This window comes from Thermobia domestica, chromosome 11, assembly GCF_964235325.1.
Source record: "Thermobia domestica chromosome 11, izTheDome1.hap1.1, whole genome shotgun sequence".
Classification (NCBI taxonomy): Eukaryota; Metazoa; Arthropoda; class Insecta; order Zygentoma; family Lepismatidae; genus Thermobia; species Thermobia domestica.
In genome coordinates, this window is record NC_137464.1 from 206,400,628 (window position 1) to 206,415,602 (window position 14,975).

The 14,975-nt window shown below is 35.3% G+C and overlaps 2 protein-coding genes across 2 annotated transcripts in view; one reads left to right on the forward strand and one right to left on the reverse strand.

Moving 5' to 3' along the window:
* The window catches only part of LOC145664677 (uncharacterized), a 47,031-nt gene extending 41,231 nt beyond the window's left edge, over positions 1-5,800 (forward strand). The window contains exon 5 of the mRNA XM_081731532.1: positions 2,319-5,800. Coding sequence (XP_081587658.1) covers positions 2,319-2,605 — 287 coding nt within the window. The 3' untranslated portion in view covers positions 2,606-5,800. The remainder of the gene's footprint in view (positions 1-2,318) is intronic.
* Positions 1,221-14,975, reverse strand: part of LOC145665435 (uncharacterized) — a 145,255-nt gene continuing 131,500 nt past the window's right edge. The window contains exon 6 of the mRNA XM_081732742.1: positions 1,221-2,513. The gene's annotated coding sequence lies outside the window, so the exon portion shown is untranslated. The remainder of the gene's footprint in view (positions 2,514-14,975) is intronic.

Sequence of the window (14,975 nt, forward strand, 5' to 3'; positions counted from 1 at the left end):
TTTTTGCTTTGTTTGAAAAATTTCTTCGTGCGGCTATCTTTGTAAACGGTCGGTCATGTTTTGTAGTCTACGAGTGTTTATTTCTTGCCCAACTTGCACATTCTTCTCCCGTGTGGATGTTAGGGACGTCCGCTTCTGTAAGTTGTTTTATAGATTCTGTAGCCGTCAACCCAACTATAGAAGGCATGTTTCTTGTTTTTCTCTCCTTTTGAAATTGCAGTTGCAGTAATTTCTAAGCCATTCATCTGACCCAAAATAAATATATATATATTGTAGTATAGTTCAAGATCTTCGGAATGGTATATGAAAACATTACAATACTCTGTAACTTAAGGGAAGGTTTTCGGGATTTGGGTTGGGAGCGAATCCACTCCTTTGTAAAGGAAGAGGAGTAAGGGAGTATGCAACAACAGTGATGTATTCAACCCAAAAGAAAGCTGTGCTTTTATTGCTTTTTTTTTACTTACATAAATTGTTATTTTTTAGTCATCTTAGTTTTGAGCACTTCTGGTGTCAGAATCAGAATTTGATACAGGAAAGAGATCTTTGATCCCAAAAACATAGGAAGCGATACATCACACCTAATATGTAGCACCTTTTATTTCTCGTCGAATTTGGCCACCATCCTCACTTTTACGGTGGTTTGAGGCTCTTTATGTGGTTGAATTGCAATTCGAATATCACAAATATGGATTTCTTGACTTCGAAAGTCTGGGAAATGATATGTCGCACGACAATATTTGTAGCTATTTTGAAAGACAAATGTGTGTTTTGAAAGACAAATATATATAAAAGCTATAAAAACGCCTGAACTCCAACCTCTAACTTTGGATTTCAAACCTTTGACTTACGGTTATTTGTGATTTCACGTTTAACAAAGATAATATTTTAAAGTATGTGCACTTTAAATAAATTATTTAAACACATCTTTCTTTTATACAGTTTATGTTTTAAAGCTATTGTTCGAAGCCTTTGTATTTTAATAAGCCTTTTCCAAAATCAATGCAAATGAATTGTGCTGCCATCTTTGGAGTCCTTTTAAACTATGTTTGTGGCCAATCCTTTCGACAATGAGATCTCGGAAACTATAGGCTCTAGAAAGATGACGTTTTTACTGATCGATTGCAAATTTTATGTAGAGTATCCAGTTCTAATTGAATATTTAAAAAACATGGCCACTATATCTTTATTACATTTTTACGGGTACACTGGAAGTGTTGAAATTAAAAAAAAAAAAAACTAAAGCATCACATCCTACGCATTATACATTCCAACACCACATTGTTGTATATAGGGGTTGTATATGTCTCAGGCGTTTGTTTCGTGGCTAAATAATAATGAAAAAGGAAGGATAATTATTTCTCCAGTCTAAGATGAACCTTTATTTTTAGTGTGTTTTGCCCAATGAACACCATATATAACTGACATTATAATTAATTGTGTATGTAATGTATTTGCTTATTAGATACTGCATGCAAGAAGAAAGAAAACTCTGGTCATACTTAAATTAGGAACTCCAAGCGGAAGTAGGCTCAAATCTTGCAAACGGTGCGAGATATTGGGAAAAAATAATCGAAAAAATATCCCCTTTATTATACCCTTGACTCTTTTTATATATATCAATATGTCTTTCACTTGTGTCTGTAAAAGGTCATGTACAATGTGAGGAATGACAAAGAGATTCATGCTCTATGTGAATGATGCGCTGTGTAGACCTGTTAAAATTGTTTTAGAGATTTTTTTTAATCTTTCAAATAGTGTATTGATAATAAGGATATGATCATTTAAACGAACCTAAGTCTCTCCATGCGGCGGCCATTTTGATGACATCATCATAGGCTTCATAACGTGATCGAGTGTATCTGTGCAAAAATTTTATACTAGTGTCAGGAAATGAAACATTTTTATGCTGGAACTCAAATCATTCCATAAATAGCAGCCCAGCTTTGGCTTGGAGCTTAATAAAATGACAAATACTTTATATTTCAACTCATGTGAATACAATATTGTAAATATTTAAGTTGAGTTTTAATAATTATATCTATACTCAAACAACTGTTTGTAATAGATTATTTCACCCTAAAACTATTTAATAAAACTTACTCTCCACTATTTGCGTTCTTTATAATATTTAATTTAATTATGAGAATGCCATTAGAAGCGGACTACGAATTAATACCGAATTTCTTCGAATTCATTGTGCGCCGTAAATTCAAATACATTATTACACAATTGAAATTAGTGTTAGTTATCCAAACTTTCTTGTATATAAGTACATTGTTCTATTGAATAATTATTTTATTCTTGTTTTCTTGCAGAAAAAGATCAATTCAGTGATGAAGGAGCTACAACTTCCTCTGTATCTGGCCATTCTCGGACAAGCTCATCTAACTCTGAAGTGCAAAATAACGTCTCCGTAGTTGTTGAAACTGAAGAAGTGAAACAGTCGAACTCTCCTGTCCAATCAGCCACTCCGAACTCTCCTCTCCAAACAGTCGGACTCTCCTCTATCCCTGTAAAAGAGAGAGATGAAATGTTTACAAACAAAGATTTTCCACCTTTAGGTGAAATATTTACAGACAAAGATTTTCCACCTCTATCTTGACAAGTAATAAATTTTATTAGGATGATAATTATACAGAGCTGATGGTAAGCAAAATCATCAAGTTACAGGCCAGTTAAGTAGATATTCTGATTGTACTAGTGGTAAATTTGTGTGAATTTTTAATGTTAGGATTCTGTAAAATTATATGTGAAATTGATTTATTGGCACCTTATTATGTTTATAATATTTTCGACGCATGAAGTTTCGTGGTAATTCAAAAGTATATGTACAAAATGTTTATTTTTCTGTATTTATAGTATCTGAACGTAGCTTATATTGGAAATTAATTCGTAATATTATAAAACAATTTTCCTGCTACATTTACTAAATGGATTCATTACGCCACATTGGCGAGTACAGACAGCAACAAAAATTTCGTCCGGGACCTTTAAAATGTTTCGATTCTTGTGTGATTTTTTTTTCTATTTTCAAAATTTCCCCAAATCATTGGAAGCAATATCTTGGAAGATGCTTTAAGGAGTGGACAAATTTTGTTGCTGACAGTACAATAATAATAATTTGCAAAGATAAGCATTAATATTCGAACAGTGTGCAATGTTTAGAAAGTGAACTAAAATAATATTTATTGAAATAGTTGTGGCAGCTATATTTTAAATATGAAATTTGATATTAATAAAAGTGTATAGAGATTTTATTATTTGTATTTTTTGTATTAATAAAATATTTGTCTTTCGTATGTTTTGTGAGGATATAAGTACTCGGTCATGCATGATATAGAAGATCACATTAATCATTACCTGCAGTCATGTTCCTAGCATACATAGTACAGTAGTAAGGTACCCGGACTGCTGCAGGAAGGTAGTGCCCCTATGATTTACTATCACAGCATATGCTACAGAATTCGATTGTTGAAAAAATAAAATAAAAAAGAACATGGCTGCAATATCCTTTGTTAAATTTAAATTGAATATTATAATAATTAAAAGATGAATGAGATACAGCAATTAGAATTTGTAAGGGACTTAGTTTTAAATAAATTAAACATTCACAGCATCAAATGCTAATAATTTCTTATTTAGAATCAACTGCAATCACAAACATTTAGCGATTATATTGCCGTACTCATGTTTTGACCGAATACTTAAATCTATTAAAGACCATATCCAAAGGAAAGTTACCGGTTTTATATTCTTTAAAGAAATATCTCAGTCAAATGAGGTTTCACTCACGTAGAATGAAGCTTTATCAAGAGCATCTTCAAGAATTTCGTGAGATGTTTATACCCTTTTTCTGGATATAGTCTTGCGCCTACCTGTAAAGCAATGTTTCTTCCAGATATGTTTTTGGGGGCCACTAACCGCCCCCCCCCCCGCGAGCTCAGAGTGCCCTTCCGGAGGAGACCAAAATAATATGTCTATAATATAATAATTAGAATTGTACCATGTGAAAATAATATATGCCCCTCCGACAACTAAGTGTGCGCCCGGAACATTTTTTCTGAAAGAAACACTGCTGTAAAGTCGTATTTGGTTATATACCGATAATATAGTGTGATTATTTTAAACTTTATTTTGTAGATATACTGGTAGATGATAATGTAAAAATTATATGTGACAATCAAAGTACATTAATGGTCTCATTTGACGTATTTATTTTTTGTTAAGAATCTAATTTGTCCTATATTTTTTTTATACTGTTTGAATTTGTTTTAAACAAATAATCTATATTTTAGAACTTGTATAATTCTTTTAACCCTTTTGTGACAAAAAGTTGAGAAATTCTTTGTTCCACATCTTTGAATTGACATACTACTCATACTTTGCCCTAACGTTTTCCATCCTTCACAAAAAAGGTAGATTGATTCATTTCATGATGATCGTTAAGGTTATTTTGCATGGCACAACGTACACCCATGTGAAAAAGTCGCACGTAACATCTTTTGTCGAAAATTTGAAATTTTGAAGATATGAGTGGGAGGAAAGATTACTGACAAACAGATTATTTTCAATATTAGTGTAAAAACAATGAAATTAGAAGCAAAAATCTTATATATATGGATGAACATTTTTCTACTACAAGCACTATAAAAGGGAACGCCCTATTGGAGTTTCAGGAAACTTTACTCTCTATGCTGAACATTGTAACTTCAGTCCAAAAAACAAGGCAAGGCTATCGTGAATTCATACCTACATTCCAAACATTTTATCAACTGTGTTTGAAACAAAGAATGTATATTTCAAAAGCCCGTAATTCTCTTAACTCCGTTGGGCTAACATGGAAATCATATAGTTTTCTTTTGTACAAGACATTGAGAAATCTTTGTTTCAAATGTTTGATTTAACTTACTAGCATTGCTTTAAACACCTACTTCCTTTCGAAAGAATACAGTGTTATTTAGTGTGGGCTAGTTGAAATTTAAGCCACACCATTCATTATCATCCCTAAAATTAATGTAATTTTTCCTAACGCTTTTCAGACAAATAGTTTAACCTCAACCCTTTGTTCACTACAGACCACAATTATTTCTTTAAACTGTTACCAGTGCTCGTCGACTACTTGACTTAGCAGGTGTTACATTCTGGATAAGCTTTTATTTTATTAGTCAGTACCAGTTAACAGCTTTGCATTTACACACACACACACACACACACACACACACACAAAAAAAAAAAAAGTATTCATAGTTGCATCAGAAACGAGTTGTTTGAAATGTACAGAAAAAAATTGCATGTAGCATGAGAAGGATTTCAGATTTTGCCACCAGTATATAAAATTGTCAGTTGTAGTACAACATAATGCAGTAGAACATTTTAAGAACTTGTACAAATTGTAACAAAAGGTCAGAAAAAAGTGAAAAAGACAAAAAACAGAAAATTGCTTCTTCCAGGTTCTTTTTCTTTCTTAATACAGTGGACTTTGTTAACAGCCCATCTTCCAAGAAATAAGATTGGCGCTTTCGTTGTCACTTGCGCTTGGTGCTCCACGAGAATGTCACACAACAATAAACAAACTAAATAATAGCTACGAGTAGCGCATTGTGTCGAGCAACAGAAAGATTCGTCTGCAGTCGACATAATGTTCATTAAAAAGTGGCGTGACTACGTATTCAAGAAATCAGTTGAACAAACCATACACAAGAAAAATCCGACTCTAAAGAAGTTTTTATATTTTTAAATCCCAATATGTATTTCTTCGTTTAGTAAATGTGTTTATAAAATACAGTATTGCACTTCATTCATTCATTATTGTAGACTCTATCGTATTTTGTTTTGTGTTTTTTCCTTCAATCAATACATATCTATCGCAAATAAGTTTGAGTTGTGTGATAGTTTTGTGTGCTTTATTCAATATACAGTATTTCATTCAACAGAGTGTCATTGGAGTACTTTGTGGTCGAAACTTCTGGATTTACTTAAGTTTACCGAATTACAATACCGTAATCTTATATATAGATGCTATGAAATGATGATAGCCGCCTTTTTCGTTATTATCTAACCAGGGCTCGGTCCTGTAGTGGTCAGTTTACAGGGAATCTACTGTATAAAATTGAATGGGCTCAAGTAGAATATTTGCATGCAGTCTGAAGATTTTAACCTCTTAATGTCTTTTTTGCATCCTTTTGTATGTAAATGTAGTAGAGGCTAATGGTAATTAATAATAATGTAATGTTACTAGTTTCTCTTTTGAGCACCTCGTTAGCCTTAATTTCTTCTCTACATGCATTACAAGAGAATATTTGCTGTGTTATGGGTAGAAAAACAGTCTTAAATTTTTTGTAAGATCCTATTTCGTGGAATGTTTTGCGTGTAATTTCAAGTTCAGGTATGGTATTATGGAAGCATGTGTTGTGTTTGATGGAATGTAAAGTTACTTTAATTTGTTGATACCTGCTAGCGTTGTTACTTTGAAGTGCTGTTCTGTAATGTATTGTATCTTTTCAGATGTTAAGATTTGTATGTGATTTCAAATGCACGTGTCTTAACGGATAACAGCTCACATTCCAGCTTTGTGGAAAATGTATTTCAAAGATACTAGTTAATTTCCAACTGTCTAGGCTGAGTAACTTATGTTAGTAAGGAACACACACTCGTATAAATTTATTTACTTTCGAACGCTGCTGTAAGACGCTATCCATGAACGTTGTGTGAAAATGAATTGGTACCTTGAAGTGAACTAAAATTTACTTCCACAGTTTGTGTTGTCTTCCATGTCTATAATGTGTTGCTCTGTGCCTTTTGAACGCTCGCATGATGGCCGTTTGGTTAAGAACAGAATAAAGGATTCATCTTAACATCAATTTGGAAACACTCTTCAGAAAGGAAGGACTAATTAATCATTTTCAAACAAGTCAACACTGTAGCTTCATATTGATATAAAATTAAAAAATGTGAAGTTTTATTGGGTTCTGAATAAAAGTGTAGATTTTCATGTACAGTTTTACAGAGCTTACTACTTCAGTGTAGTTCCAGGTGCTTAAGAAAAAATACACACACCTATCTGAAGGAAATAATCTAATAATGTAATGTAATAATAATACATTTCAAGCATTTTCCAGGCGCATTCTGCTATGTATGTGGCCAATTGATCAAGACACAAGTGAAAAGATTTGCGGTCTATGCTAAAATGTGTAAAGCCTTGAAGGCTATTTCGCCATGTGTGTCGAGGATCAGTGCCCCACTAGGATATCTCTCATTTGAAAATAATATTATTATTATTCTTGAAGACTACATTCTTGACGCTTATCTTGATTATTTCGAGAATAGTATGAAAGCATTCTAAGAAGAGAAGGCGAATATTTCTGACAACTGAACTATGACCACCACTACTAAGAAGCATATAATGAGAGTACAAGGCTGTATTTGGCAGTGATGTTGAAATGAACTAGATTGTAATTGCAAATCTTAGAAAGTAGTTGTTTAGTCTACCTTTTCTGAAGACTGTCTCTGAATTAGCGTTAAGGTGAATCCTTACACATAGATTAATGTCTAAATTTGATCATCTTACGTTATAAAAGCGAAGTTCATAAGCAAAATAGTGACTATTTTCTTTATTTTCACAACATGAGCACTAAGAAATGACATACGTAGTGCAGCATTTGCGTTTGAAATCTCCCAAGACAACGTTGTTTAATGTGAAGTATAGGATGACAAACTATTGATTTTGCCATTACTATTCTTGCGGTAAAAAAATATTCAGGAGCAGTTGAGTAAAATCTGCTGCAATACAAATTTTTGTAACTTTTGCAACGAGTCATATAAATTGATATTGTCTCTATGAAGCATAGCATTTAACATCGACGTCGTAATTACGAGTAAGTTTAACATTCTACTGCCAAACCAGTACCTTACTTCATTCATACTTCCAACTATTATACTTTCTTTTAGTCCATCAGCAGTGTATTTCACTTCATTATTCTTTGACATTTTCTTCCTTTTAGAATGAGAGTTCTCTTCGCATTAAGTTGTTGAGTATAGTTCATTATCTAGTTTAGTATGTAAATACGAATAAGCAATAGGGAATACGGAAAACAGTAACAGGGGGGGGGGGGAGTTGTAAATATCATAAATCAAAGAGTATGGGGAGTGAAGCTGATCGCCTCCACGTGGTGCCCCCCGGTAACGACTTCGTCGGCTGAACGATCAGCAAACACTCATAATAATTACAGTTAATACGCTTCTTTATTGTACTATTCGTCTTAGCTATCGGTTTGTGTTGAAAAATATATTATAGATGTTTTGGTAGATTACAGAGTATATTGTGCCTATACGTTCCATGGATCTAGTTTAGTTGATATCGCTGTTACGTTAATCAGTGCAGAAAATAGTTCAATATGCTATGCGATGTTCTACATATCTAGTTGAGAAGCGTTGCAAGGTACACCGAATGTGAATCTTTTCAAGAAAGGGTCAGGATTAGACGAGTTGTTTTGCCTGTTTGCCTCTCTCTTGAGATCTCTTTGAGCTCCGTCGTTGCTAAGCGGTTAGCGTGCGCGCCTTTGGCATGGGAGACCCGGGTTCGTTTCCCGGCAGGAGCTCATGTGGTTCGGATTCCACGTTAATCAGTAGGTCCGGTCTCATAGCCTCGCTCAAAATGAGCACAACTCAACTGAACCCAATCTTATACCACCGTATCAATATGTTACAGGGCTACCTACCTTTTACCTCAAAGATGTCCACTATCCTTCGAGGAGGATTTTCCACCAATTTGATATTCATGTCGACGGGAATCTTGACCCTCCATCCTCCAGCTCAGCGGTGGTTTTTGGGCGGCATAGCCTGGCTCTTAAGCGACGCTCCAACTCGTTGCAAAGGTGTTCAATGGGCTTGTGAACTTCGGGCTGTCCAGCAAGTTTTTCCACACCTGTGTCCTCGAACCGCATGTTTATAATACCTGCCGTATAACATGGAGCATTTCGTACCGAAACAAATATGAGCCGAAACTGAATTGTGTCCATAATGTCGGTAGCGTAGAATTGTCTAGAATTGTTATGCTTCGGCGTTCATGTTTCCGAACTACAACAAGAGGACCAAGACCATACCACTAAAAGCAAGATCACACCATGACACCTCCGCCGAATTTCACTATGGGTATGATAGTTCTCTAAACAGCGTTCTCCGGGCATATGTCACACCCTCATACGTCCATCGGATCGCAAGATTTGGTAGCGCGATTCATCACTCCATAGGACGGACTTGCATTGTTCGAGAGTCCAATTGTTGCGTTCCTTGCACAACTGTAAACAACGGGTCGCATTGTGGGCTATGGTAAGTGGCTTGTTAACTGCTGTTCGACCATGAAAACTAAGTGCGGCGATTTCCCGACGGACGGTACGATCACTTCCAGCAGTATTGGAAGCCGATCAAAATCCTTGTGCCGCCATTTCTAATAATGCTTTCCAGTTTGACTTCACCGGTCTTTGCATGTATTTCTTGTAATAACTAAAAATGAATCGCAAATTAATCAGAAGTCAGCATGTTTTCTTCTGCAATGTTATTGAAAAATAATAGCAGCAGGGTGTCTATCAGTCACGAAAGTCATGAAAAAGTCACGAAATCAGGAAACGGTCATGAAAGTCATACAAAAGTCACGATATTTTTTTATCTACAAATATAAGTGCAGACCGGAAAATTTTGTTCTATAAAACGTCAAAATTCACCACCAAAAATTTCTATGGTCGGCTTTAGACGCTACCAAATCGCAACCAAAGTATACTTCTATCGCATGTATGAAAATTCGGCCTAATTCGCACTTGAGAGCGTTACGAAATTTTATGATTTGGCAAAGAAACGGTCACGAAATTTCATTTTGAAATTTTAGTAGACACCCTGAGCAGACATGAAACGGAAATTTCCGAGCCGTCACGTCAGCAGTGCGAAATCAAAACAACTTGAGCGACAAATAGAATGTATCATCGATCTACTGTGAACTGCTAAAATAAAAGAAAATGCACGATTTTACAATTGTCAGTCCACATAAATCTTAAAGAAAAGTATTTTGAACTCGGGATTATATATACTTTAAAAAGTGTGATACGATCTGATCGAGTATATAGATCGCCGAGGGACGTTACCCCTCATACGTGACGTGCTAGGATATGCCGTAGTTGCCGTACAATACCCAGAAGTGTAACCCTTAATCCTGAAAACGCTCGTAAAACTATCACAACACATTTCTGGAGTGACCAGTGTCATTTGTGTAGAAGTCATTTAACTGTAAGGATCTATTGTTACCAGTGAATTATATTTTGTTAGAAAAACTGCCAATTCCAGAACTTAAAATAGCCCTTGTTTTCGTGAAATGCGTTTATATAGCAACAGGGTTTTCTTTTGGTTCAAAGATGAACGCAATTGGGCACCGAGACGGAACAGAATGGTCATGTAGGTTATACGACCTCACAGACGTGATTTTTCGTTTGGAGGGTATAGTGCAAGACATTTTTGCTCAGAAAACGCTAATTTGAATAGTTTGCAACAATTAATCTTTTCAAAACTTTTAAGATTCGTCGATTAAATTTTGCTTGTGTCGGCTTTTTTTTTTTTTTTTTAATTATTATTTTTTAGAAAAGCGATTTCCATCTTATTCTGTACACGTGTATGTAGTTTTTCTCAGGAAAAAGAACTAAAAGTATATAAAAAAGGCACAATGTTTTCGTCTTCGCCTTGAGAGCAATCAGTTGTAAGTAGTGTATTTAATTTCTCGGTGGATATTGTCGTTTATGCGTTAGGATCGCTCAGTGTTGTTGAAAAGTTGGAAATTACCCTTTTCTGATTGGACTCAAGACTGAGACGTAAGAGTTTGTGATCCACAATTACTATGAGAATTATTAAATAATAATAGTTCATAAAAGTTAGTTTTAAAAATCTATTTGCTCTCATTATCCTCACCCCCCCCCCCCCCAAAAAAAAAAAAAACCGCTTAAGTTACTAGTCTCGCCCACCTGGTGGAAAATCATGTCGAATTCAGAATCAAGTCGGTTCCTTCATTATCATGAGGACATCATGGTATCGTCTAGTGGTGTTCAGGAAGAAAATAAATAAAAATCTCCATTCAGTGACGTGTTAAAAATTTCTCTCAATTATTTCGGATATTCTCGTATTATCAATATATCACATAGCTGGAAGAGTCTTCAACGTTTTATTCATGTATATTTTAGAATGTAGAAAGTAATGAATGTAATTAAGGACTAAATTAAAGATTTATTAAATAATAACTTTCTAATTTTTTGAATTAAAAATTAACATTCATCGTAGCATAAACATTAATAATTTCGTCTGACGCTGTCTGTTAATTGCATTTCTGCATATTAATGGTTTGTTTTCAGTAAGATATAGAATTGATTCTAATTAATATAAGTTCTACTGGAAGTTATGCATTCACTTAACGTTCAAAATATGTTAATTTTTGTTAGATACCTCAATATAGATATCCTTATTGAGTGACTTACCAATTTTTAAAATATTTAGAAGCACGAATTGACATGTTGAATATGTGAAGGAAACTTGATATTACTATTACATTTTGGAGGAATCAGTGCAAGAGAACACCGTCGTTTCATTTTGCAGATTGTAAACAAATCCGAAATATCTCTTATATACACTACTTTTAAAGAAATGAAGGGCTACAAGCAATAATATTGTGACACACACAAATATTAATTTGAAGACCTGAAGGATAAGTGAGCTTCATGCAATGTGATTAGTATACATGCATTCAGCGTGGGAGTCTCTAAGTAGATTTCCAACTGAAACTCATGTGATTCGAATCCTTCGTTACACCGTCCCCATACACAGTATGTCGGAAAAATAACGAAACTTTTTAAATTAAACGAAACGAATTATGTATTTTACGAACTATAGTTCTCTATTCAAAATACATCCATTCCTCATCAATACACCGTAGGGTATGTTCAACCAATGCTAGCGTAGTTTTTAATGTCCTTTTCCGGAATCGCCTCAGTGACCCTGGTCAAGGCAAACTGGACATGTATAACATTGTCATAAAATGTTCCTTTCAAGGCCAATTTTAATTTTGAGAATAGGAAATAGTCTCATGACGATAACTCAGGCAAACACGGAGGATGTGGAAGCGCACATATTTGTTCTTCAGCCAAAAAATCATGAACTGCGACGGTTTTGTGACATGGTGCATTGTTGTGCAATAAGGACTAAGTGCCTGTCGCTCAATACTCGGGCCTTACGCGAACGATTCGCCTCCACAAACGATCTAGAACATACAGATAATATTCACCATTAATAGTTTGACCCTGTGGAATGAATTCCCAAAGTAAAATACCTTTGGAATCGTAAAAATAAATCAACATTATCTTCTCACGTAACTTTTGAAAACACAATTTTTTCGCTTTGGGAAAACCTGGAAACTTTCATGTAGCACTTTCGCGTTTTGTTTGCGGGTCGTACTTGAAGCACCAAGTCTCATCAGCAGTTACAATCGATTCCAGGAGTATTCTCTTCTGTGTGTGTTTTAATCAGGTCATTGCATTGTTCAACGTAAGCAAGTTTTTGGTCGTCAGTTAAGGTGTGCGGAACAAATATAGCACACACTTTCCGTTTCTTTAAATCCTTTGTCAAAATTTCGTGAATCGTCTTTTGTATTTTTAATTCCTCCACCATTCATCTCACAGTCAAATTCGCATCGTGGACGATCATTTCGTGCACTTGTTCCACAAACTCATCGCGATTTTTGTGTTTTTGGTCTGCCTGGCTTTGGGTCGTCTTCCAAGGACTCACGACCGTCCCGGAATCGCGTATACCACTCGAACACACGTGTACGAGGTAAGCACTCATCACTATACACTTGTTTCATCATTTTCAATGTGTAAATGTTTTACCTAGCTTGAAGCAAAATTTAATATTGGCTGTTCTGTCCAAACGAGGTGACACCAGACACACTCACTTTTCTTGCTATAATTTGACACTTCGTTAATCAGTTCTCGTGTTCTGCTGAGCAGATACCCAGCTTTCCGATTATATGTTTCCCCAATAGATAGAGCTAGTGGTTATCTGCAAAGAACAAAGTTCCGGTACTTTTCCGACATACTGTATAACTTTGGTGCTGAAAGGCGCTCCAAATCAATCAACCAACCAATGAAGGAAAACGGTTTCGTTTCTCAGTTAAAATGAAATTCATTTGCGGGTGACTTCCTTAACGTTTCGGAGTTTAGCCAAAATCATCTTCAAGTACTTAACAACATGCATACATTTGCTTCTATTGTTTTTTAAGATACGTTAAATACGCAAAGAATAAAAGAAATCATAAAATAAAATAATTTAAACCCATAGATTCATATATATTTTAAAAATAAAATACTAAGTAAGAGTAATAGACAAGTACTACGAAAGAAAATACAGAAAGAATTTGTATTATTTTTCGTAACGTTCAGCAATTTTTCTTAATATCGTATTTTAAAAAAATGTGAAGAATAGATAAGTCATTTAAAATGTTAGGTCCCATGCGGACTTGCCTAGTCGCTGAAGTACGTCAAACTGGGCTAAACAGAGAAGAAAAGTCTAATGAAAATAAACAAATTTGGGTAGTATCGTGTTATTTTTTAGGATCCTTCAAATTAGAGTACAGTTGACCTAGACGAATGGAGATGTAATGAGAAAGGTTGCATGTCCTAGAAATTCGTAGTTTTTAGATACTGGAACGTGTTATAAAGTCGTTTATATGTTATTTATACACTGCATTTAACCCTTTCTTTATTCTCTATTTTTTAAATTTATCATGAATTACCCTTGCTCGAGTAACAGCCAAATTTGTATATAATAATCCATTAGTGAAGGGGAATTCAAAATGAATACAGTACAAAAATAAAAGCTACCTGTGACTGCTCTTAATTGAATTCATTGCGGACATGCCGATAGCACATAAAAAGTAAATAAACTGTGTGTCATTTAGCAGAAAGCAAATTTAAAGAACTGTGCATTTTCAAAATTGCCTACGAATGACACATATATAAAATGGTGCAATTAACAGGCCTATTATGTGCTTCAATACATTAAAACCTCTTCGGCTACAGCTATTCAGATAAATTTTCACACAATTTATGGAAGGAAAAAAGATGTACTCTCATTTCCACAATACTCAAGGTATAGCAGCGGATGCGGGACGCCGTCCAATTCAGTTGATAATGCAATGCTATTGCAAATATGGCAAGAACTCTGTAATCGTTTCGTAATCCTTCAATTTTTGTTTAATGTTGGTAAATTTCAACGTGGGATCCATTTGTGGCCCTGCACACGTCGAGACGATATTCCACTTCTCGCCATGTATTCACCAACATTTCAGGTGTAACTGATCCAACTGCCGCGACGATTCTTTCCCGTAAATTATTAGATGTCTCTGATCTTTTCACTGTACACAACATTTTTTATGTGGCCCCAAAATAAAAAGTCCAGTGGGGTTAAGTCTGGGCTTCGTGGTGGCCAAGATATTGGGCCAGCCCTGCCTATCCACCTTCCTGGAAAGCGAGTGTCAAGATCCGCACGCACATGGTTACTGTAATGAGGTGGGGCGCCATCTTGTTGGAAAAACACAAGCCCCTTTTCCGCTTCAATATCGTCCATTTGGGGAAAGACGTACTCTGTTTATTGTTTTTTCTACAAAAATGAAAGGACCAATCACACGATCTTCCATCAAACCGCACCAGACATTAAGTTTGGGAGAGTCACGTTGATGCTGAATAACTTCATGTTGATGCTCTGCCCCCCCCCCCCCCTGTTAGCGTACGCGCCTTTGGCGTGGGAGACCCGGGTTCGATTCCCGGTGGGAGCTCATGTGGTTCGGATTCCACTTTAATCAGTAGGTCCACGTCTCATATAGCCTCGCTGCTGAAAGGGACGCTAAACTAAAATCAATTCAACTCTGCCCCCCCTCCAATTCTGCAGTT